At 37.0% G+C, this 22610-nt stretch overlaps 1 protein-coding gene across 7 annotated transcripts in view; it reads left to right on the top strand.

Moving 5' to 3' along the window:
- PTPRD (protein tyrosine phosphatase receptor type D) overlaps nt 1-16367 on the top strand; it is a 444998-nt gene extending 428631 nt beyond the window's left edge. For all 7 annotated transcript variants that reach the window (XM_064437711.1, XM_064437712.1, XM_064437709.1 and 4 more), the window contains 3 exons: nt 3867-4021; nt 10138-10273; nt 12662-16367. In XM_064437711.1, coding sequence (XP_064293781.1) covers nt 3867-4021; nt 10138-10273; nt 12662-12730 — 360 coding nt within the window. In that variant the 3' untranslated portion in view covers nt 12731-16367. The remainder of the gene's footprint in view (nt 1-3866; nt 4022-10137; nt 10274-12661) is intronic.
- The last annotated feature ends 6243 nt before the right edge of the window (nt 16368-22610 follow it).

Raw genomic sequence — 22610 nt, 5'->3', positions numbered from 1 at the left:
CCAAAACTGAGCACTGATATAAGATTAAACATACATAAACTTTAAATATATATTTGGCATTTCTTGCACTTTTGATTTCTAACACTTTAGTCTGCATGGCAGGAAAAATTATTGACAGCCTCCATTTCTGTAAGCACTGTAGAATACTGTTTGTTCAAGCAAAATATGAGGATGTACTGTCCAGGAATAATATAAGTGATTACTCAGAGTTGCCAGTCAGCATCCAAAACATTAGACTTTCTCGTAGTTGGCTAGACTGCTACTTCTAATGTTAGCTTCAAGTAAAATTAGGTACTACTGATAATTAGCTAGACAGTTTTGTCACTAACCAAGTCAGCATATGAACAATTTAACTTAGGTGTGTGTTTTTGAAAAGAAACTGTAGAAATTGGATCTGATTTTCATTCTATTTGAAATCTAGTAGGGATCACTGGTAGCTTCTCTAACATATTTGTGCTTAACAAAGTGGAGAGGAACAGGCTCCTAACATCAGTCTTCAACCACACTTGTAAGCATGGACAGTCAAAGCCAATTTCACTACAACTGTGCTGATAGTTTTCATAGATCATCTATTAAAAATCTGTTCCATCTCAAGCTCAGAAAGGCCTTCTGTGACATAGTTCCCCAAACTCAGGTCACAAACTAACAATAATAAAAAGCCACAGATGTAGCTGAAATGAAGTATCTGCAGACAGTATATATTTCCAAAAGGTTCTTTCAAAAGTTTATAATGAACTAGGATATTTATTAAAGTCTGTTCACTTATATCTAGAAAAAAAAAAAAGTCCGAAAGAGTCAAATAACGTAATTTGCCAGAAATAGTTTTATGGGACCTGATATTAATACATGTCTTTCAAAAAGTGCCAAGTATATGTGCACCTTGGCATTCCTGTTTTGACATTCCACCATCACATATCATTGCTTCTCAAATTTCAAAAATCTCTTTACCTTGCTGGTCCAAATTGTGTTAAACAACACACTGGCAAGTTTGCAGGGCCACCTTAAATTTTCTAGATGTGCTGGGAAACTATAGCTCCTTCCAAATTTACTGGAAACAGTAAATTACTTACCAAAAAGTACATTATCATTTACCTGTAGTTAAGCTTTTATGACTGTCACACCCAGTAATTGAGACCATCTAACTAAATTGTTATATTCAAAGAAGAGTAAATGCTTCAGCAGTTGTAATCAGCCTCTCTCCCTCTTATCTTGAAACCTATCCATAATGTTAGAATATTATCCGTGCTCTGGCAGAGCCAAGCCACCCAATTATTCCCCAGGGACAAGAAAAGAAGCACACTGCCTTTGTAGGTGTCAGCAGCATCTAATGTGGAACTCCCTGTTATTTCTGAAAGTGAGCTGTGAATTGTTGTAAGGTGAAATTGACCTCTGTAACTGTTTCAATTTACTGTTTCTGACTGTTTTATGCTCACTTTCTCTGTAAACTCCAGAGGTCAGTATGTTGGGGCAGTCTCATTTAAAGCTAAACTATTAGTGATGGCTGTAAGAGAGTATTACAAATTCTACAGCCTCATCAAAAGACAATTGAATATCCCCTGCAAGGAGCAAGAAGAAATCCAAACAGTCAGCCAATCGATAGGTTGATACATTTCAAGCCCTCTGGTCCACACAGGGATCTGAAAGTTCATATTTTGATAACTAACTGTCACAATATTTAAAAATAAAAACTTTAATAAAATTTGGCATTTGTATATGGACTGCTATTGGCAAGCATCTCATGAAAAGAAAGCAGCACTGTTTATAACATCAGTAGCAGACAGAACTGTGTAAGAAATAATTGCAAATCCATTCCCAATATTCTTTAATGCTAGTCTAACATCACACTGACTAACTTTACTTCTGTGCTTATTAAATAGTATTAAATCACAGGCATGATTGCCATTAAAACTAAATTAGACCAGTTTTTACAGACTTGCACTGAACTATTGAGTTATTACAATCATGAAATATACAAATACAGTTGATTTATATACATTTAAAAACAAATATTTACCATCAAAGCTATTTTGCACATATAAATTTGTGGTCTTTCCAATGATAGCCTAGACTAAAGTAAAGCAGCTTCTTTCTTATGTTTTCTACCCCTAAAAAGTTGCTGTTATTGTAGCGTAATTCCTATCAGGGTCAGAAATTGTTCAAGAACTTCCGTCTCCTTAATCAATATGTTGCAAAAGTGTCAGACTTAAGGTTTTCTTTCTGTGTTTTAGAAGAATGGGAGGTTATTTTGGAGGGAATCAATGAATTGTTTTGTCTTCTTTATTAATTAATTTCATGTGCCTAAGGCTATCTGAAGATTGCAATTTTATTATGTCTTCTTGGGCGAAAATGGGATCACAGACATCATTATGAGAGAAGTCCGCTTTAACAAAATGCCATTTTGGTAGGAAATATTTAGTTCTTTGTGTTGATACCCACAGAAATAAAGTGGGGTAAATGTTTTTGAACAGATTTTTTTTTAAGGGGCCAAAAATGTTCTAGAGAAATAGACTGCTAAATTGTCACAGTGATCTAGTGGGAATATAAAAGATAGTAAGTCGAAGTAGGGTATGTGTGTCCTCTTGTGGAGCCGTGACTGGCACACACACCTATTTTCTGTTTTCCTTATTCATCTAAGAAATGGAAGTACCGGAGGAAAATTAAAAGCAAAGCATTGGTTTTTCCTTTGGTTATTTTTTAAATCACTTCTATTTAATTTCAAAGGTCTGTAATAACTGAGTGCTTGTGGTAGAGGGAAAAAAAATAAAAAAAGATTGTTCTTGCCTCCAGCATAACTTGTAGCTTTTTTGGGGGGATCTCCTATAATCATTTCAATTTTCATGAGTTTCACTTAGTAGAAGACCATTTTGAAGACACGGCAGTGCAGGCGCTTAGGAAACAACATGTCCAGAGGCACTATTTCACATCAGTAGCTCATGTGCCTGTGCTTTTATGACCATGCTTTTTAACATTTCAGCTGTGCAGATTGACAGTGTCAAAATCATCAAGAACAATGTTTGAAAATTCAAAACTAATTTACTTCATCCATCTGTATTGTATTTTTTCTACGTACGTCTTCACCATTTACACATTAAAGAGGCATACAGCAGAGGTTGGAGTTTTATACTTCCAGTGGCTTCATTATAAAAATGAACATGCTGCAGTATTCTGCAGTGTTAAACAATCCTGTTAGTATTTCTGACCAAAGGGAATGAACAGCTTCAGCGACTTGTTTTGAGAGAGGAAGCCCGTCTTCTCTATTTTTGACTGAGTCCAAGCTGTTAGTGAATGAAATTACAATAATTGAAAGGAAGATTATGGTTCATTAAACAACTGGCTTGTCTTTACCCATCTTCTTCCAGGCAAATGTCCACCTCATAGAAAGCACCACACTATTAATCATCTGCAGAAAGGGCAATAACTAAACAAGTCTTACCAGTGAAGATATTCCTGCCATGCAGTAGATGACCATATCTAGGAAATGGAGAGTCAGACTGGATGTCCTTATTGTACCTGTTCTGTATTTAATTTGCAGTCTTCAGGATTCAAAAAATAACTTACAAAAACCATTGAGATTGTTGAGATTGTTATGTCTTTAGCCTCAGACATGCTTTTTACACAGGCAGAATGTCAGACAACTCTCCTATCCAGTGCAAGAGGGGATCTATGAAATGTTGTTAATGAAATAGCACTTCTTAGCCAATGTGTCCAAAAGCAGCAGCCAGTACTGCGATTGAAAGAGTCTTCATAAACGTGATTTTAGCTGTTCTCCGCCTCCTCACAATGTCCTTGTTTTGTGACTCACTTTAGTTGTTGGCTTACTGAATTTCAGCCATTGGAATATGCTTTATTTGTGTCTTTTGTTGAAGGATGGCCAGTCCCGAACAGTGAGGCAGTTCCAGTTCACTGACTGGCCAGAACAAGGAGTGCCAAAGTCCGGAGAAGGATTTATTGACTTCATAGGCCAAGTGCATAAAACAAAAGAGCAGTTTGGTCAGGATGGACCAATTTCTGTTCATTGCAGGTAAGTAAACACAGCCTTAAAACAACTCATAGGCAAATTTGTTTTTTAGTAAAGTTGATTGTTGATTGTGGTGAAGGTGTATATGTAAATGGAATTTCATAGGTGAACAATCAGAAAATATAAGCAAATAGAAGATCTAAAGAGGAACGCACAGGACTGCGTTATGAAATGGGAACTGTTCTCTGATAACCCGTTTATGCAGAAAAGGTTCTTCTGAAGTATGTGGAAGCACGTAATTTTTTTCTTCACTTAAAAATGTCTCTAATGCATGGTAAAGACAGTCTGGCCAATGCTGCATGCAGAAAGTGGTAGGAAGACCCTTATTGTAGGCTACTATCTCTGATATTTTTTTTCACTGGTAATTAGAAGTGAGGCTGTTACATTGGTGGGAAGCATTAACTGTAAACAAGCAAGTTACACCTCAGTAGCACATTAGTAGCAATCAAGATGAGACAAGTAAAACTGGTAGCTATCTCAAGAAAGGGAATGGGATAGAAAGACGTGTTTAGATACTTTGCCTGTCAAAAAATCATTGAGGCTTGGTTTGGTGAGTTCTAACTTCAGAATGTAAGGCGTATTTTTTGATGTGATGACTTCCCTCAATTCCTTCACAACTGATATGCAGATGAAAACAGCTTGCAGGATGGGTAGGAGTAACCCAGGGTGGGCTTTTTTAATATTCCTGCCTTTTTTACTTATTTGCTCTACAGTATTCTAGAGTCCATAGCAGATGGCCAAAAATAATATCTTTATTTTTATCTCATATTTAATAAATTATTTTCTATAAATTCCATTAGGATTTTAGATACTCATTTTTGCAACATTACATTATTTTTTGGTAGATGAAATGTTATTTATTTATATAACAGAGATGCAAAATGCTGATACAGAGGAATTTAACCTATGTTAAGTTGCTTCATTAAACGTCATGGTAGAACTCAGTTTGCTCTTCGGCTTGCACTTAAAGAAATCAGCTGCTCATTAAAATGCCACTAGTACTTAGATGGACTTCTGTCACTCTTCAGAAATGTCATTTATTTATATAACAGAGATGCAAAATACTTATACAGGTTCCAAGTCCTTCCTGCGAGCCAAGCAATGCCCCAATACTAGAATGAAGACAAAAATGAACAAGTTTACTTGAGTGTATCATTGTACAGAGGGAGAAGGATTCTTGTTCTTCCAAAGCCAGGAGCAACCAGAAGTTGTTAAAACACCAGTGTCTTCTAAGAGAGTTCCTTATGCTCCCCTAATCAGAAAGACCGACAAAACAAATATATTGGACTACTTGAATCCTACTGGTTTTTTGTGTGCCTAAAAATTTTAGTGGCCTGCTCTCCTTAGAGAACAACATTGCATAGCAGTGTTTGGAATTCATTTGGCAAGGGAAAATGAAGGACAACCATGATAAGAACAAGCTTTATTCTTCCTGACATTAATGAGTTTTCAGAGCAGAGGAGTAATAAAGCAATATTTATGCCTTTATGCAGACATACATAAGAAAGCAAAGTGATGGTATTCTTCCAAGTTCTTTGTACCATGCAAACTTGTCAACCTGTGACCGCAGTGAAGCACTGCTTGCATTCGGTTATGCATCCCTTCCAAATGGGTGTGATCTTTATTGCTGACATTATGGAGATTTCTACCATTGACTTTGGTAGAAACAAAGTCAAAACCGGTATATTTCATCATGGTTTGGTCTTTAAATGTCTTATCATCATTGTAACAACAATTTAGAGACTGGTAATGCTAATCATCATTATCAATGTTAGTCAACTTACATGAATAGGAAATGTCCCTAGCAAATTAGTGAATTTATTTGTTTCTTTCAGGAAGCACAAGATCTTTTGTAGTGTTTGTAGAACTATTGTAATAATGCCTCCAGTTTGTACCATGATGAGTTTTTAAGGATTTCTCTTGTACAGAGGAATTCTTCAAATGACAGACTCCCCTAGTGCCACTTCCCTGTGATTTCCCTCCTACTCTACACATTTTTCACAAGTTTGCTTTCTCTGTTACAGTAAACCCCTGTCACCAACAATTTTAAAATATTCTCTTTCTTTGGCATTTTTACAAATAAATCAGTGAGTTACAGTTTTAAAATCTCTAATCTCATCAAGCAGCTAATTAAAAAATAGTTCAAAAGGGAAAAAGGCTGTTTACCTTGAAGCAAACTTTTCACTTCAAGTGATTTTAAATATTTATAGTCTTGTTATTCCAGCTTTTAGCTGGAAAGTAAGGAAGTCCATCCTTCCCCAGCATGCGTTCAAGACATATTTTTAACAACAAACTCTTCTATCTTACAAAAACATCCATAATTCCTCATGGCTCGTTAAAGTATACTAACTTTGTTTTCTGTTTAAACTTTGGTGATTCATACTAGAACATGAAGCAGTGCCTTCATCATTTACAAATTCAGGATTCTTTAAAACCTATGTAAAGTTGCTTCATTAAGTGTCATGGTAGAACTCAGTTTGCTCTTCGGCTTGCACTGAAAGAAATCAGCTGCTCATTAAAATACTACTAGTACTTAGATGGACTTCTACCACTCTTCAGAAATCCTAAGCATCTTCTAATAGGAATTGTTACAATGTTAAAATATGCTTGTCACTTTCAGGTGAACATGATCAGTTTCGTACAAACCTGACCAAAATATTACACCTGATGGCTAGTTAGGTTTTGCAAGCATTGAGATCTTTCCCTATTAGTCTGTCTTCCTCATTAAGTAGCTTCTCCAGATACTTTTTCATTTTTTAAGAACACAAGACAACAAATTAATTACCTTCCTTTGCTAAATTTGAGTTTTTAATAGTTTTGGGGGTTTTTTTGAGTAGTAAAGATTTGACTAATGTGTGAGGCTGGAAGGCCTCACAAGTATTAAGAAAATCACACTTTCTTTTTGCTGAATATCTTTAAATGGTTGAGCATCAGCAAGGAACACAGAAAATAGTAATCTGCCTTCACTGTGCTTGTCACTTTCTGGACTGCTTCGTTTAGATCACCCTGTCGTCAGCTCTGTAAAGTCCAAGCAGGTTGCAATGTGATTTTTCCAGGATTTTTTCAGCATGTTTCATAAACATTCTAATTTACCTCATCAGGGAAAGGAGGTCTTACACTCCAGTTGCTCTAGATGTCCAGGACCATTGTCATCACAGATAGGTAAACCAGCATTGAGAGAATGACAGTTTGTCAAGTTGTATCTCAGTCATCGTTTGACTTAAGCTCTCTGAAAGCACACAGGTTCTGCAAAATGGCTAAATCAAATCATATATATTTAATAGCGCTAGAAGTGCACTAATCTAGACCAAATACTAAAACACTGTCATACAATTTGGGCATTCAGTTTCTACACTAGTCTCATTAATTCATTGGACCTGTCTTATAGTCCGTATCAATGTTCAGAGTTCTTTAGTCTTTCCCTGCTATTCGTGTTCTTCCACTCTCCTGCCCGCTGAATAGGTGTCATAAATCTTCAACTTCCCAATCTATCCAACTGGAGAAAACCTTGTGAAATTATTAGCATCCACAGTGAGATGATGGGGTGCTTAATTTCCACACATACAAGTTCAGACTTGCAAAATCTTTTTTTCTGCGTAGATACCTGTCTTTTTCCAAGAGTCATCCTCATGAAGAAGTGATTGTGTAATTTAATAACTGACAACTATTGGCTCAAGTGATTACAGGAATTTCCATCACTTCTTGGGGGTTTTAGCTAATAACAGAAACCCAAGACAGAACAGAGAGCAAACAAGACATATATTCAAAGAAGACATTTCAGACTAATGTAAACAGACATGGTGTACATATATCAGTATTGGAAAGCTGAAGATCCAGACTGCCAGACTTGAATAAAAGCTGTGTCTTAAGGTTTTTGTGTACCCATTATTTAAGCTGTAGTACGTATGAACAATTTGGCTGATGTAGTTGCCAAGTCACTCTCCATGATATTTGAAAAGTCATGGAGGTCAGGTGAAGTCCCAAGTGACTGGAAGAAGGGAAACATTGCACCCATTTTTAAAAAGGGTAGAAAGGAGGACCTGGGGAACTACCACCTGTCAGCCTCACCTCTGTGCCTGGGAAGATCATGGAACAGATCCTCCCGGAAGCTATGCTAAGGCACATGGAGGGCAGGGAGGTGATCCGAGGCAGCCAGCATGGCTTCACCAAGGGCAAGTCTTGCCTGACCAACCTAGTGACCTTCTGTGATGGAGTGACTACATCAGTGGACAAGGGCAGAACTATGGATGTCATCTGTCTGGACTCTGTAAGGTTTTTGACACCGTTCCCCACAGCAGCCTTCTCTTGAAATTGGAGAGATACGGATTGGATGGGTGGACTGTTCGGTGGATAAAGAATTGGTTGGGTGGTTGCATCCAGAGGGTAGTGGCAAGTGGCTTAATGTCCAGATGGAGATAGGTGACAAGCAGTGCCTGTCAGGGGTCTGTACTGGGACCAATACTGTTTAATATCTTCATCAATGACATAGGCAGTGGGATCAAGTGAACCTGCAGCAAGTTGGCTGATGGCACCAAGCTGAGTGGTGCAGGTGACACACCAGAAGGACAGGATGTCATCCAGAGAGACTTGGACAAGCTGGAGAGATGTGCCTGAAAGAACATAATGAGGATCAACAAAGCCAAGTGCAAGGTCCTGCACCTCTGCCGAGGCCACCCCTGGTATCAAGTTGATACCACCCCTAGTATCAATACAGGCTGGGGGATGAAGGGATGAAGGGGTTGAGAGCAGACCTGCAGAGAAGGACTTGGGGGTACTGATGGATGAAAAGCTGGACATGAGCCGACAATGTGCGCTTGCAGCCCAGAAGACCAACCATATCCTGGGCTACATCAAAAGAAGCGTGGCCAGTAGGTTGAGGGAGGTGATTCTGCCCCTCTGCTCCGCTCTGGTCAGACCCCCACCTGGAGTACTGTGTCCAGCTCTGGGATCCTCAGCACAGGAAGGAGATGGAATTGTTGAGGACATCCAAAGAAGGGCCACACAAATGACCAGAGGATGGAACACCTCTCCTATGAAGACAGGCTGGGAGAGTTGTAATTATTCAGCTTGAAGAAGAGAAGGCTCTGGGGACACCTTATTGCAGCCAAACAGTACTTAAAGGGGGCTCATAAGCAAGATGGCGATAAACTTTTAACAGGGCCTGTTGCAACTGGACAAGGGGTAATGGTTTTAGACTAAAGGAGGGTAGATTTAGACTAGATTCTGATTGGACACCAGAGGGAAATTTTTCACACTAAGGACAGTCAACCATTGGAATAATCTCCCCAGGGAAGTGGTTGACTTGGCCACGTTGGACAACTTCAAGAGTCGTCTGGACAGGGTGCTGGGCCATCTTGTTCAGACTGTGCTCTTCCTAGAAAGGTTGGACTAGATGATCCCTGAGGTCCCTTCCAACCTGTGATTCTGTGATTCTGTGATAGATATAAGGAAGAAATCTTTTCAATGAGGGTGGTGAACAGGTTGGCCAGAGAGGTGGTAGGTGCCGCATCCCTGGAAACATTCAAGGTCAGGTTGAATGGGGCTCTGAGCAACCTGATCTACTTGAAGATGTCCCTGCTCACTGCAGGGGGGCTTGGACTAGATGGCCTTTAAAGGTCCCTTCCAACGCAAACTATTCAGTGATTCTATGATTCTACAAATTTCAATATTAATTGAAAATCCGCTATCTCTAACTCACAGTAGAAGATAAACTAACACACTGAAGATGTTCTGAAGTAAAGCAAGTAGTAAAATACATTTTGGCATCTTTTTCTCTTGTCAATTCCAGCATAGGTCATTGGCAACAAACATTCTCATTTTCCTTCACCGCGCACTGATTACTGTATATCTGGATGAACAAACCAAGTCACTTTGCAATGAAGACTGGAGAGTCAGGAAGTACTTAGTACCATGTGAAGTTTGCTTGAGCGCAATTGTTCTTCCAAATGCAGCGTGGCAGTTTGCTGTGGAATTTTGCTTAGTGAGCCTTTCCCCGTATAGAAATCTGTACACATATGGTGTGCTGTAACCACTGATGATTTGTTGGCCAAGTATTTCAGCATTAACTGTCAATTAACGTTCCTTTTTTCCTTTCTATTTTTTTCCTTTTATTGCAACAGTGCGGGTGTTGGAAGGACTGGAGTATTCATAACCCTGAGCATTGTGTTAGAAAGAATGAGATATGAGGGTGTTGTAGATATCTTCCAGACTGTCAAAATGTTAAGGACACAGCGGCCAGCCATGGTACAGACAGAGGTGAGCAAAACAGTACTCATACACAACGTTGGTGGAAAAGATGGGGTATTTCCGCAGCAAAAAAATGTACAGATAGAGACTGCATAAAATGTGCTTACATTTATATCTTAAGTTATATAGTGCCTATATGACTACAGTGTAAAATCTGCCATAAAGGTACTGCAAGGACTATTCCTGTTACAGCAGTAGATATTGCAGGCGGAGGAAGAAAATAATCATTTCAGGAGTGGGTCCTAAATTATGTTAGTTGAGGAAAACCATTTTCCAGGAAGCATTACCCATTTTTATTCAAACCTTTGTTTCCTGGCAGAAATGCGTGGCAATAAAAGAAGGAGGCAAATTGTTTCTGCAAGTGGATCCACTGGTTTTTTTGTTCCAGGAGCAAAGTGTTCATGGCTTCAGACTGACACTGTATTATCTTCATGGTTTTCTTGACTTTGTGTCACCAAGCAAGTGGCCTGAATATCAAAATGATAGATTCAGCATTGAGGAAAACTGTAGTGTTAATAATTTCTGAGCTAGCAAGAGTGCAATAGAGAAATAAGGAAAGGTATAAGTGGTGTCAACTGAATTCCTGGGCCTGGATGGTTGGAACTGTGTCACATCATAAGAAATACTTAAACATTTCAATTATGCTTAATTTCTACTTCAATTTCTGAGAAGGAGATTTGAACTTAAGCCAGAGCCAATAGTTTAGGAGAACCAAGCAAAAGAGCAAGAGAAGGGAAACATTTTAGGTCATATATTTATTTAGCAAAACTTGTTTGACACTGGTCTTTAAATAACAGTCTGAAATTTAAAATGGTTCCCCATAGTTTGCCATTTTCCACAAGAAAATTAAACTTGTAAATAAAAGCTGGATAGTCTTATTTTTAAGAAGACAACTTCATAAAAACTTATGTGAAAAATAAAGATACTTATTTTTAATCTTGTCAGCTAGCCAAGTAAATCACTGTGACCAAACTGAAGAGTTAATTCCATTTATTTTCCATTACCATCATTCTTGTGGATAAGCAAAATGAAAAATGGCTGCTTTCTGTCGTTCTGGTTCCAAGAAATAACTACAGTATACAGAAAAAATATGCTTCTTGGAGCCTACCTGTCAAATACAAAGTTCAGCTATGCAATATATTCTCCCTCCTCCTACTTTGACTTATTTCTGTATGCTACCCTTCATCCCCCGCCCCCTGCTGAAAGTAGAAGTGTTGTGTACTCACTTTTTCAGAATCCTATGGAAAACATATCTCTCATTCAGTAGTACAAACTGTCAGGAAATCTAATCCTTAACAAAGCACTTGAACTCCATGTGGACCACACGTACGCTTAAAATTTACACATATGTCTAATGAATTCTCCCACTGTTTCAACAGGAAGCAGAAAAGAACTATTAGTGATCACACCACTACATTGAAGCAAATATCTGATGGGTTTCCTGATCTCCAAAATAATTTTAATTGTGATCTTAGCAAGTATAACCCCTGTGCAGTTACCACATAGCACTATCAGATGAATAAGCAGACTTTCTTGGTGTATTGGATGGCTTTCAGAAGCAATTTCTTTTCTTCTTTTTTGCTTTTTCTTTTTTAACTTTTAAGCCCTGAGTGGCATTTGAAAATCAGTACACAGACGTGCCATTGTATGTGTACAATATTACATAAATGTGCAAAAGGATTGTTGTGTGGGGGTGAGAATAACATGAAATGCCAAATGTTGGATTCACCAAAGGTATAAGCAAATCTCTCACTACACTGAACTTCTCTCTGCTTCCAGCTGTAGGTTGAAATGCAATCTGTTTCATGTTAATATGGTGCTTTAGCTGCATATTTCTCTCTTAGGCCCTTTTCTTGCCACAGGCTGAGGTGCCTTACGTCTTCATCAAAGCCTGTATTACCAAAAGGTTGGGATTCCCTTTGCCTCCTTAACAGGATTTTTAACCTGGTGGTTTTCTATACAGCATTCAGTATTAAGGCTGTGATGGGTTTTGTCACTTAGTGTGTTGTATTTGCTCTAGAGTTAATTGGATATTTTGCTACTTATTTTCAAATACAATGAGGAAATGCATCTTAGCATGTTCCCATAAGAAGAAAGCTTTAAGCTGATGTTGTACTAATCCAGAATAACAAATGGCCAATAGGTGGGTATATAGTCTCTGCACAAAAAGAAGCTGCATTCTGTGGAAAATATTATTGCATTAAATGAGTGTCTATCTTTATTTACTGTAACTCAGATCTGTTTTCTGTTGATGTCAGCAAGAGAATATTGCTGAACTGCAGATGCCTCTGTCATATGTTTGTAGCCACAAAGTATTCACTCTTAATTGAAAAAAAACAGAAACCAACTGAAGCGCTGGATTTTTGATGCTTTTGTTTTCTATCTTTCTTTCTCCAGGATCAATACCAGTTCTGCTATCGAGCCGCACTGGAATATCTGGGCAGCTTTGATCACTATGCAACATAAAAACCCATGGTGGATTTTTATTGCAGGCCCTTTAAGATCCAGAGAGCCGCTTCTGAGCCATATGATGTGCTTTAGAAGTACTTCTTAACTCTTAGCTAAGGAGCGATTATTGGGGATATATAAAATAAAAAAAACAAACAAACAAACATAATGGGGATATATAAAACAAAAACAACAACAACGAAACCCTATTCCATGTGGACCAAGAATTCACAGTTTAATAACCTAACCATATTAAAAGAATCCTGACACTGAGGCGTCTGAAGGATCTCATTTACAGATACCTCAAGGGTTCGACCATTGGTTGAAGTTAAAGGGAAGAGGAAATTAATCAGAAAGAGTGATCATCTTGTTCAGGATTGCATGCTTTTGCAAAGAGGAATTCTGAGAGAACTGCAGTTCAGTGCAAGATGCTTGTTAAAAGGCTGGGTCCTGGCTTCCCAAACAAAGCAGACTCTTTACTTCAACATCACCCCTTCCCACCGTACTGCTCATCATAACACTTTAGGGAAAATGTGGGAATGTTTAAAAGGAAAGTCCTTGATTTAGTTTTTTAGTATTGTAAAGATACTGCTGACCTGTGCTTCATTTTTAACTGTGTAAACTTTTTCCTTTTTTTAACAAGAGTTTATCATTCAATGAAGTGAATTAAAGAAAAGGTTGCATAACTGTTAATCTTTTTGTTTAAAAACTGTAGATTTTTTTAAGCTGTAGAACTGTTATCTGTAATATCGTGCTGTAGAAATGTTAAATAATTTCAAAATTTGCACATTTTTGTGCAGTCCTATATTTATCTACAGTACCACAGTCTTGTTAGATATTACTTTTACAGTTTTGTTTGTTTTATTTTTCTTTAAGAAAGTTTTCATTGTAATCAGTTAAATCAAAATGGGGCTTTTTGGTTTCTTTTGGAATCAACAGGGAGGCGCAAAGTATAAAGCTGCTGCTAATACACACAGATGCACACATATGCACATGCACACCCACACCCTCTCTATATATATGTAAGTATATGTATGTACTACTGTCTACCCTTGTCTAACTCTCTGTATATTTACAGAGATACAGATAGGTAGATATTCACACACATACACGTAAACATATCAATTCTTCCATACCTGGATTTATCAAAGCATTGGAAAAGTTTTTCAGCATACTACGGTTATATTAAACTACTATTTGATCATCTCTGCATTTCCAAGGCTCATAAACTTCTGTTTCAATGGGAAGTGAGGAATGCACATCATTGATATTTGAACGTCATCTTTATCCCAAATGTTTCTATCCACATTGCCACTTGAACACATACACACACATGCACACACACACAGAGTATGTGATTTAGGCTTCCAGTGAAGTTCAATATTTGTAACACTATAGTGCAATAAGAAATCATATTATTAAGTGTAGGAGGTGTGCATGTGGGAAAGGTCAGTGCATATCCCTTTAGAGGGGAGAATGTTGTAATATACTAGGTATTAAGATGTTTTAAAATTGTATTCAATAGTATACTGTCTCTAGTGTGCGCTATATAATTTACATTTATCGTATGTAACAGGGCAAAGCCAAACATACATTGCTCTGTGAAATCAAATGTTTTGTGGCATACAGCATTGTTTGGGGATGCTGGGTTTTATTTTAATTTTACATTTAGAGTGCCTTATATTTGATGCCTATTTTGAATAGCATTTCCTTAAGTTAGCCTTCATTTGTATTTAGTTCAGTTTATGCATATCTCTGTTATTCTTTTCAAGCATTTTAATACATGTGTCAGACAATTTTGAAAAATATGCATTTCCAGTTTCTAATCAAGTATGGATGGTAATAAATGATAACTCAAAACATGTAGGTAGTCAAGCCCTTTTATCTTACCATATTTCCAATAACAGACAAGCCCACAAATTAAGAATCTATTTCTCGTTGGCTTTTCAAACCAACCGCGTCACTGGTTATAGTGTTATTGCAGAGATGTAGCAGTATGCTAGCAGTAGTTGTCATTGGCAGAGCTCATGGGTTTTTGGTTTGGGGTTGCCTTTCTTTTGGCTAAGTCCTGCTCATCCACTTGTGTCAACAGATTGCTAAAGTCCAACTATTGCTTTCAGTGAGAAGGTTCACGTAAGGCTGGCAAGAATGAGCCCACAGGATATATTTGGGAATGACACCAGGATATATTTGGGAATTACACTAGATTTTCTTCCAGGGAGCAAAGAAAATTCTGTAAACAGCACAAAGTATGTTTTGAGACGCTTAATAAGATGCCATTTACATTGACCTTGTTTTCCATCATGCCTTCTACCATTGTCAGTACATAAGTATGAAAGGAATTCTTTCTTTGGGGTTTGAAATAGGAGCACTGGTATCGCTTGTCAGTGTCACCTCAACTATTTTTTTCTTCTTCTTCTTCCACTTTTCCCACTACTAGCAGAAAGAAAAATATGAAAGACCAAACTTTAGAAAGCATTCTATTTGAGCACTTTTGTAAAGAAAAAAAATCAAAAATATAAATCTATATATATGGAATAGAAGTATTATAGAAGGCTACCTCAGAATGAGATTCTATAACTTACATCTGAACCAGACAAGAATGTGCACTATATTTCTTTTCTTTTTCTTTCTTGATTTGTATTTTAAAATAGTTACTGAAGCGCCAGGTTATGTGGTGTGGTCATGTTCTTCAAATCAAAGGTAGGGGATCAGAAAAACAGAATAATCAAAATAGCATCATTGTGGAAACGTAGACTAGGGAAGATTCTTGCCCACTGGATCTGTAAAAGGATCAGAGCATTCTCCCTAGCAGACTGTCTTACAAGCTCCAAAGAAAATGAAGGAATTAAGAAAAAAAAAAAAGCAGAGCCAATTTGTGAGTAAAATTGTTATACAACTAAATATTCCTTTTAGTTTTTATGTTTCTTAAGATAACTGTTAGCATCATTGATGTGCATTCCACTTTCTGTATTCTTATATATAGTCATTCTACAGTTATTTTGAATTGTGAGCATCTTTGTCTAAATACATCATACATTTCCAAGCTTAAAATTGGTTTCATCAGCATAACCAGTATGGTGCTATTATTTAAGTTTATATGTGTAGTTACGTCTAATTTTGTAATTAGTTGCAATGGGGGGAAAACCCCACAAAATATATAGAAATGATTTATACAGAAGTTTAATTTAGCTCTTTTTTTAAAAATTGAGTGATTAGATAGTAGAGAGGGTGATTGGGGGAAGGAGTGACCCTCTAGAGAGATTTGCACTTTCTATATATACCTTTGTACTATGCACTGCCCTATTGATTCTACACCCAATAATGTTATAACTTGAACCCATCTGTAAGAAACTGCTTATAAAATCCACTCATGTGTATTTAAATGACACAGACATGTAAAAAGGAAAAAAAATGTTTGCAATGACTAAAAAAAATGCAACTGCTTTTTTTCCTTTATTCTCTCTTATTTTCTATTTATTTTTCTTTTTTCTTATTTTCTTTTCCTCTTTTTTTTTTTACCTTTTTTTTTCTCGATGCCCTGATACTCCACAGATATCAGAAGGCTGCAGGTCTCATCATAACCATCTGTTATGTGGCTTTGCCATTCAAGCTTGGAGTGTCTTTACAAAGATAATAAAAAATTGTGTTCTTTGCTCTTGTTTTGGATGCATAGACTGAAAAATTTAAAAAAATTACCTTGTAAAATGGCTTGTTAAAAAAGATACAATTACCTCTAACTAGTAGTACGCGTAAATGTTTTACAGAATGAAAGGCGTGCTTTTTATTTTCTTACTTCGTTACATTGGTGGCGAAAGAAAGTCTGTATGAAAATCAGTTCTTTGCTGACACAAGTTCCATTTGTTACAAATGAATTCTAATAAAATGTCAGTGTTATGCAGCCCTGGTCTTCTTTCTTAAGCAGTACTTTTGAAATCAAAATTTGTTTGGTCCCTCTTGGTGATAAAGGAGTTTAATTGGAACTACAAAGCAGTCATTAATCTTCTTAACTAGCAGCTGGACAGTGGAAAATGTGTTTTTAGGTTAGCAAATATATATCATCTTCAGCAGCAAATTTTGAGCCAGCATAGGCAAACTCTTTGGCATGAATTCCCATAGCTTCATGAATCTAATTGAAATTATCACACTTTACATGCCCCAGGAGTTCCCTTTGTGCTTTAGAAATGTATCATTACTCTGAGAAAATATAATTCTGTCCGTTCGTAGGTTCAACCCGAAGAGGGCAAAATATCCACATATTTGGAGTGAATTGTGAATTTTTCAGTCCTGCAGATTTGGCAGGTTCTGGACTAAATCCAAAGTCACCAGTCAGAATTCAGTTACTGAAATGGTGACAAGCAGTCATGACAGATTTTTGACTCATTTCTGCTCTGCACTGCATGTGCAGCAAGTGCAAACACAGATCTGTGGAGTTGCTATCCAAATACTGTGCAAGTGTTTTCAAACACTTTGAAAAAGTTCTGGATGAACATGCCAAGTGTATTGAGCCAAGCTACAAGGGGCATGGCATGGCAAGCTGCAAGGGGCACGGCATGGTAATCTAGTAAAGGAAAACATAAAAGAGTCTTGTTCTCTTTACTTGTTTTGAAAGAAGGCAGGTTCTGCCTCAAGATTGCTTTGTTAGTAAAGGAACACAGTCTATTAGCAATTAGTATTAAGTACTTCCTATGCTGGAAGGATGTGCACATTAGACTGATTTCTAAGAACTTCTATTGTTCTTAGCCTAATTTCCAACAGTAAGATGGTAATAATAGTGTATATATGAAGCCTTGGTATTCTTACAGAGTCTTATTAATGTTTTTCCACTGACTTCTGTGGATTTTACAATTACTGCTTTGCAGGCTGCCTTTGGCTTGAACCTTTATTGCGTAGTCTGTGCAAGGTGGTTTAAAGCTGTGTTATGTAAGGGTTTCTTTAACTATCTGAGTGGCTTTAGATGGTGCCCTTTAATGTCAGCATTGGTTTCTTTGGATTTTCCTGTTCTGTGTGTCTAGCATGGGCCAAAATAAAGTGTGAAAATGAATATTGACAAAAAGATTTGGCTATGTATGGGTTAATACATTTTAAGTTAATGGGTTTTAACAAGTCTAGTTCTAATTCATGCTTCCTTCACACAGAAAAACATTTTTATGTTATGTACTTTGGTATCATTAAAGTTAAGAAATGCTGTTGAGATGTGAAATTAACCCATCTCAAAGCAGAACAAAAACTACAGGCTTTCAAACGCGGTAACATTTGTGTCTTTTCAATATTGTACAAGCAGTTGGACCAGATTCCCAGAATCTTCAGTGTTTTTTCACTCTGGTGTCTCTCAAAGTGAGGCAGTTAGTCCTGATTCTAGAGCAAGGAAGGATTTCCATCTGTGGTTTGTATTTCTTTTCCCACTGCCCGCTTCTCCCAGTTTGTCTGAGCTTAGAACAAAAGTGAGCTACTGGTAAAGGCATAAAGGAAGTATTGAAAAAAGAGTCATATGTAATATATAGAAAGAAATTGTTCACTAACCAGAGTGTCCAGAAAAGGTCAGTACCCAACAGATCAGTACCTAACGAAACCTAGAGAACATTGTAGCTATCACTGGTCAAGAAAGAGACAGGAAAATGTTCATAGAAATGGATAAGTCCTTTTTGCTTCAGGTGTGAATACAAGCTTTTTGGTTTTTTCCCTCTTAACCAGCTTTATAAGCAGAATGATCTTCAATTATATTTCACAGGCTTTGGAATTTTGAGGCAAATAACCAGCAAATTTGCTGATGTGTAAGCCAGCCTACCAGTGATAAATTACTTCCTCTTCCATAAAACTTAACGCAAAAAATAATATGTATCTTGCCTGTGGACTTGCTGGATTCTGTGAAATAGCCTTGCATTTTGAAACCTGGAACTTAACATCTTCAGACAATCAAACTTCAACAATAGCACTGGATCAAATTGGCAAAAATGTCCACAGAAGGTACCATATGGTATCAGTACTACTTACACTGTCAAAGAACATCTTTAAAGCAGTTTCATAAGTGTGAAATAGTGGTACTTTTTTCATTCTGTCACTCTGCATGGGGAAATGAAAGACCGCTGAGGTATGAGGCTATGTGCCTGTAGCAAATTTTTATTTTAAGACCTGTGGCAACTTTTTATTTTATTTTGGTTTGGTTTTTATTCTATTTATTTTATTTTATTTTGTTCTATTTTATTTTGCTTTATTTTTAAGGAGGGAATATTAATGCTGTGCTACTGACTGCAATTATTTGCAAAGTTATTTAATTCAAAAACTGAAAGATTTGAATAATGTAGTTGTACTGATATTCAGGAGAGAGTATTTTCTCTTTACACTGTCCTGTGTGTTTTAAACTAGCTGGTTCTGTCCTCCACTTCTGCTTATGAGGGTACCATAGTAGGATGCAGAATATTTTTCTATCGCTAATGCAATGAGTCAAAATGGGAGGAAACATCTGCCGACTAGCTTTCAGAGGAAAGCAGAATGATAACCTGCAAATGAGACATTGTAGTGAATAGAAATCATTTTGCATCTAGACTATAAATAGGATGCTTTTGAAACCAAAATGCATTCAGCTTGCTTCTGTCAGCAGAAGTCTTTATTATTGTAGCAGGAACAAGCAAACAACCTTTCTTTGCCAATAAAAGCAGTTCATTATATATTGAGCAGCCTTATTGGATGTAGAATGTAAATCTTTAAAGTCAAAACTGTCTGGAAATGTGTTTCCTTCTCTCATACATAAAAACAAAAGAACAGAATGTAAGATTTTCTTCATTGGAAGAAATCATTTGAAAATACATGAGGATTGCTATACTTCAAGTCTTCAAAAATCCACTTTGGTCTTGAAATCTGATAGAGTCTAAAGGACTTGAATGAGCCCAGTGCTCTACCATGATAGGCACTTTACAAACACACAGCAAGTTCCCATCCATACGGTGAAAGATTTGTCATCTAGAGGCTGTAGGTGGTGTTTCAGAGTTCATGAGGCAAATCAGTGTCATCACTGACCTGGAAGCTAAACCAGCTGGCTAGCACTACCACTACAAGGTATCATGTTCAGACGTTGCGGTAATTCAAAGTAAGCATACCAAAATCTTCAAAAATCAGTGACTACTGTTGAGTACCCAGTAACCCGTTGAACACTGATCTGGCAAAACAGCCATTCTTCCACTGACAACAGTAAAACTGTACTTCTGTTCCATACACATAAAATGTTTATCAAGTTAATCAGACATCCTCTTAATAATCCACACTTGCAACTAATATATTGCAAACACTTCACATGTTCATGCCTTCTGTCTGAACTCCTTTTATTCCGTTTCCTCTGTAAAAGTTTGCCACTCCCTTTTCATCAAATGCTTATACTTGTTCTTTGACTGTTTCCTTTAGAGCTTAGTCCCTGACAGTTTTAGGGAACTGGTGCCCAATTTATAGCACCATGCAGAAAACTGGAATGACAGAGTAAGACCCAAACCTTCATACTCAGCCTAGAAGGAGCAATCTATTTAGCTACAAAATCATTCTTAACCATTGTAAAATGCAGCTGCAGAACAGCTCTTACGTAATGAGTAGGCAACAGAGCAGCCTTTCAGCATAGTGAAGTAGAGCTCTCTTTTAGATAAAGAAGAGGAAAAATGTGGACTCCTATTTAGCTCTAATATAGGTATGGGAAAAAAACATTATATTCCAAGTGATATTTTGGGGTGTTCTGAGTTTGGTTGGTTGTGTATTGTGTTTTGGGTGTTTGGGGTTCTTTTTGTTTTCTTCATTTGTTTTAAAAGGTGATATTTGTTTTTATTGAAAATCAATACCATAAGGAGTGTTTATTTTTACTGCACAGGTTTTGGCTGGGATGGAGTTTATTTTCTTCATAGTAGCTCTTATGGTGCTCTCTTTTAGACTTGTGACACAAACAGTGTTGATAACACACCAGTCTTTTAGTTATGGTTGACCAGCATTTACTCAGAGTCAAGGCCATTTCTCTTTCTCACTCTGCCCCACCAATGAGTAGACTGGGAGTGCACAAGAAGCTGGGAGGGGACACAGCTGAGACAGCTGACCAAAGGGAAATCCCATACCATATGATGTCATGCTCAGCAATAAAAGCTGAGGGAAAGCAGGAGAAAGGGGAGATTTTCAGAGTTAGAGCACTTGTCTTTCCAAGTAACCGTTATGTGTGATGCCTGGCTTTCCTGGAAGGCGCTAAACATCTGCCTGCTGATGGGAAGCCATGAATTAATTCCTTATTTCATTTAGCTTGTGCACATGGCTTCCAATTTACCTGTTAAACTGCCTTTATCTCAACCCACCTGATTCTTTCCCCATCCCACTGTGGGGAGGAATAAGCAAATGGCTGTGTGGGGCTTAGCTGCTGGCCAGGGTTAACACACAACATTTGGTTACTGATTTTTGTTGTCAATGGTTACTTCCAAGGTTGACATTGACCAGAAATTGTAACTGATGCTCCTGGGAAGCCAATTGCAGAGAAGGTCTTTCTGTATATTCTGTGAAGGAGCAGGAGAAAGTATACAATGGTCAAGCTCACAAGTTACAGAACAGGAAACAGAATGTAACTGTCTAGAAAATGTAGATAATAAGGTGTGGGGGATAAACAGTGTAACAAATACATAAACAATATCACCATTCATTGACTAGAAGTCAATTTCCACATATTCTATAGAAAAGTACAAGTCTGCAAACAAACCTCACAGATGAGGCCATTGGAGCTTCAGTTAAAACCTTGCTCGTACACACACTGCTCACATGAAAGCACCACCAGCACTACTCTGGCTAACTGAAGAAGTATTCCAAAATGAAAGGTCTCTAAGAAGATGTGAAAGAGCTACCATCCTTCCTGCATGCTACTCATTAGTTCAAATGCATGTACAAATATATTTAAGAGAAGAGAATGCTTGCAAGGCTTTAAGTTTAAAATAATTCATATTTATTTCTTAAATACCAGATATAAATTAATCATTTTGAAGTAAACAAAATACTGACTTCAGTAGAGAAGCTTTTTTGTTTTCTCTTTTTAGCTCCTTATTCATAGGATTTTAGCCAAGTACTATCAAGTAAGTAATATACCCAACAAAAGATATTTGGTAAATATCTGATGTTTGGCATTTTTTTAAAATGGTGTATTAAAAAAAAAATCTGTGTAGCTTTGTTATGTCTGAGACAGGATCTTTCATCTCTAAAAATTAAGAGTACTCAAACTGAAATCATAGAGATTGACTAGATTTAGAAATACAGTTGGTTTATTCCTTAGAAGTGCTCTTGTTGCATTAATATTTCTTGCCAATGTCTTTTGAGGACCCAGCTGGACATACTTCTTCACCTGATTACAAAATAGATATTTTTAAACGAGAGTATTTTGTGTGATTGTATTAATATCATAATTGCTAGGAGTAAATTCTGAAAGGGCTAAAAAGCTAATTACATGCTGAGAGTTGCATTCTTTTATATGTACATGGTCTGTTCTTCTTCACAAGGTATTACAAAAAAAAAAAAGTTATATCTTCTTTTGTGTTTCAGGGGTTTGGAAGTGTTTTCTCAAATGAAATGTTAAAAATTCAGTCATGTTATGAGGAAACTTCTGCCTATAAGTAAATTTGCTCACAGAAGTGTCATATAGTTTAATTACATATTTAGATTGGGGTTTTTTGTTTTTTTTCCAAAGGAAGAAAGAGAGATGTATGAAATAAACTCTGTTGATGGCATCCACTCTAGATAGTTGCTGAAACCATTCTAGTATGGTTTATATTTTGACCTTGCCTCATTTTCAATAGCTGTAAGAGGGAGATTAATATCAATGTGATTTGGCTATGTTGACAGACATTTCCTTTGGGCAAGAATTTTACTTGTCTATAAGCACACACCTACATTGATC

The sequence above is a fragment of the Phalacrocorax carbo genome, chromosome Z (genome assembly GCF_963921805.1).
Source record: "Phalacrocorax carbo chromosome Z, bPhaCar2.1, whole genome shotgun sequence".
NCBI classification, from domain to species: domain Eukaryota; kingdom Metazoa; phylum Chordata; class Aves; order Suliformes; family Phalacrocoracidae; genus Phalacrocorax; species Phalacrocorax carbo.
Note: the sequence above shows the minus strand (reverse complement) of the source record. Positions and strands in the feature narration are given on the sequence as shown.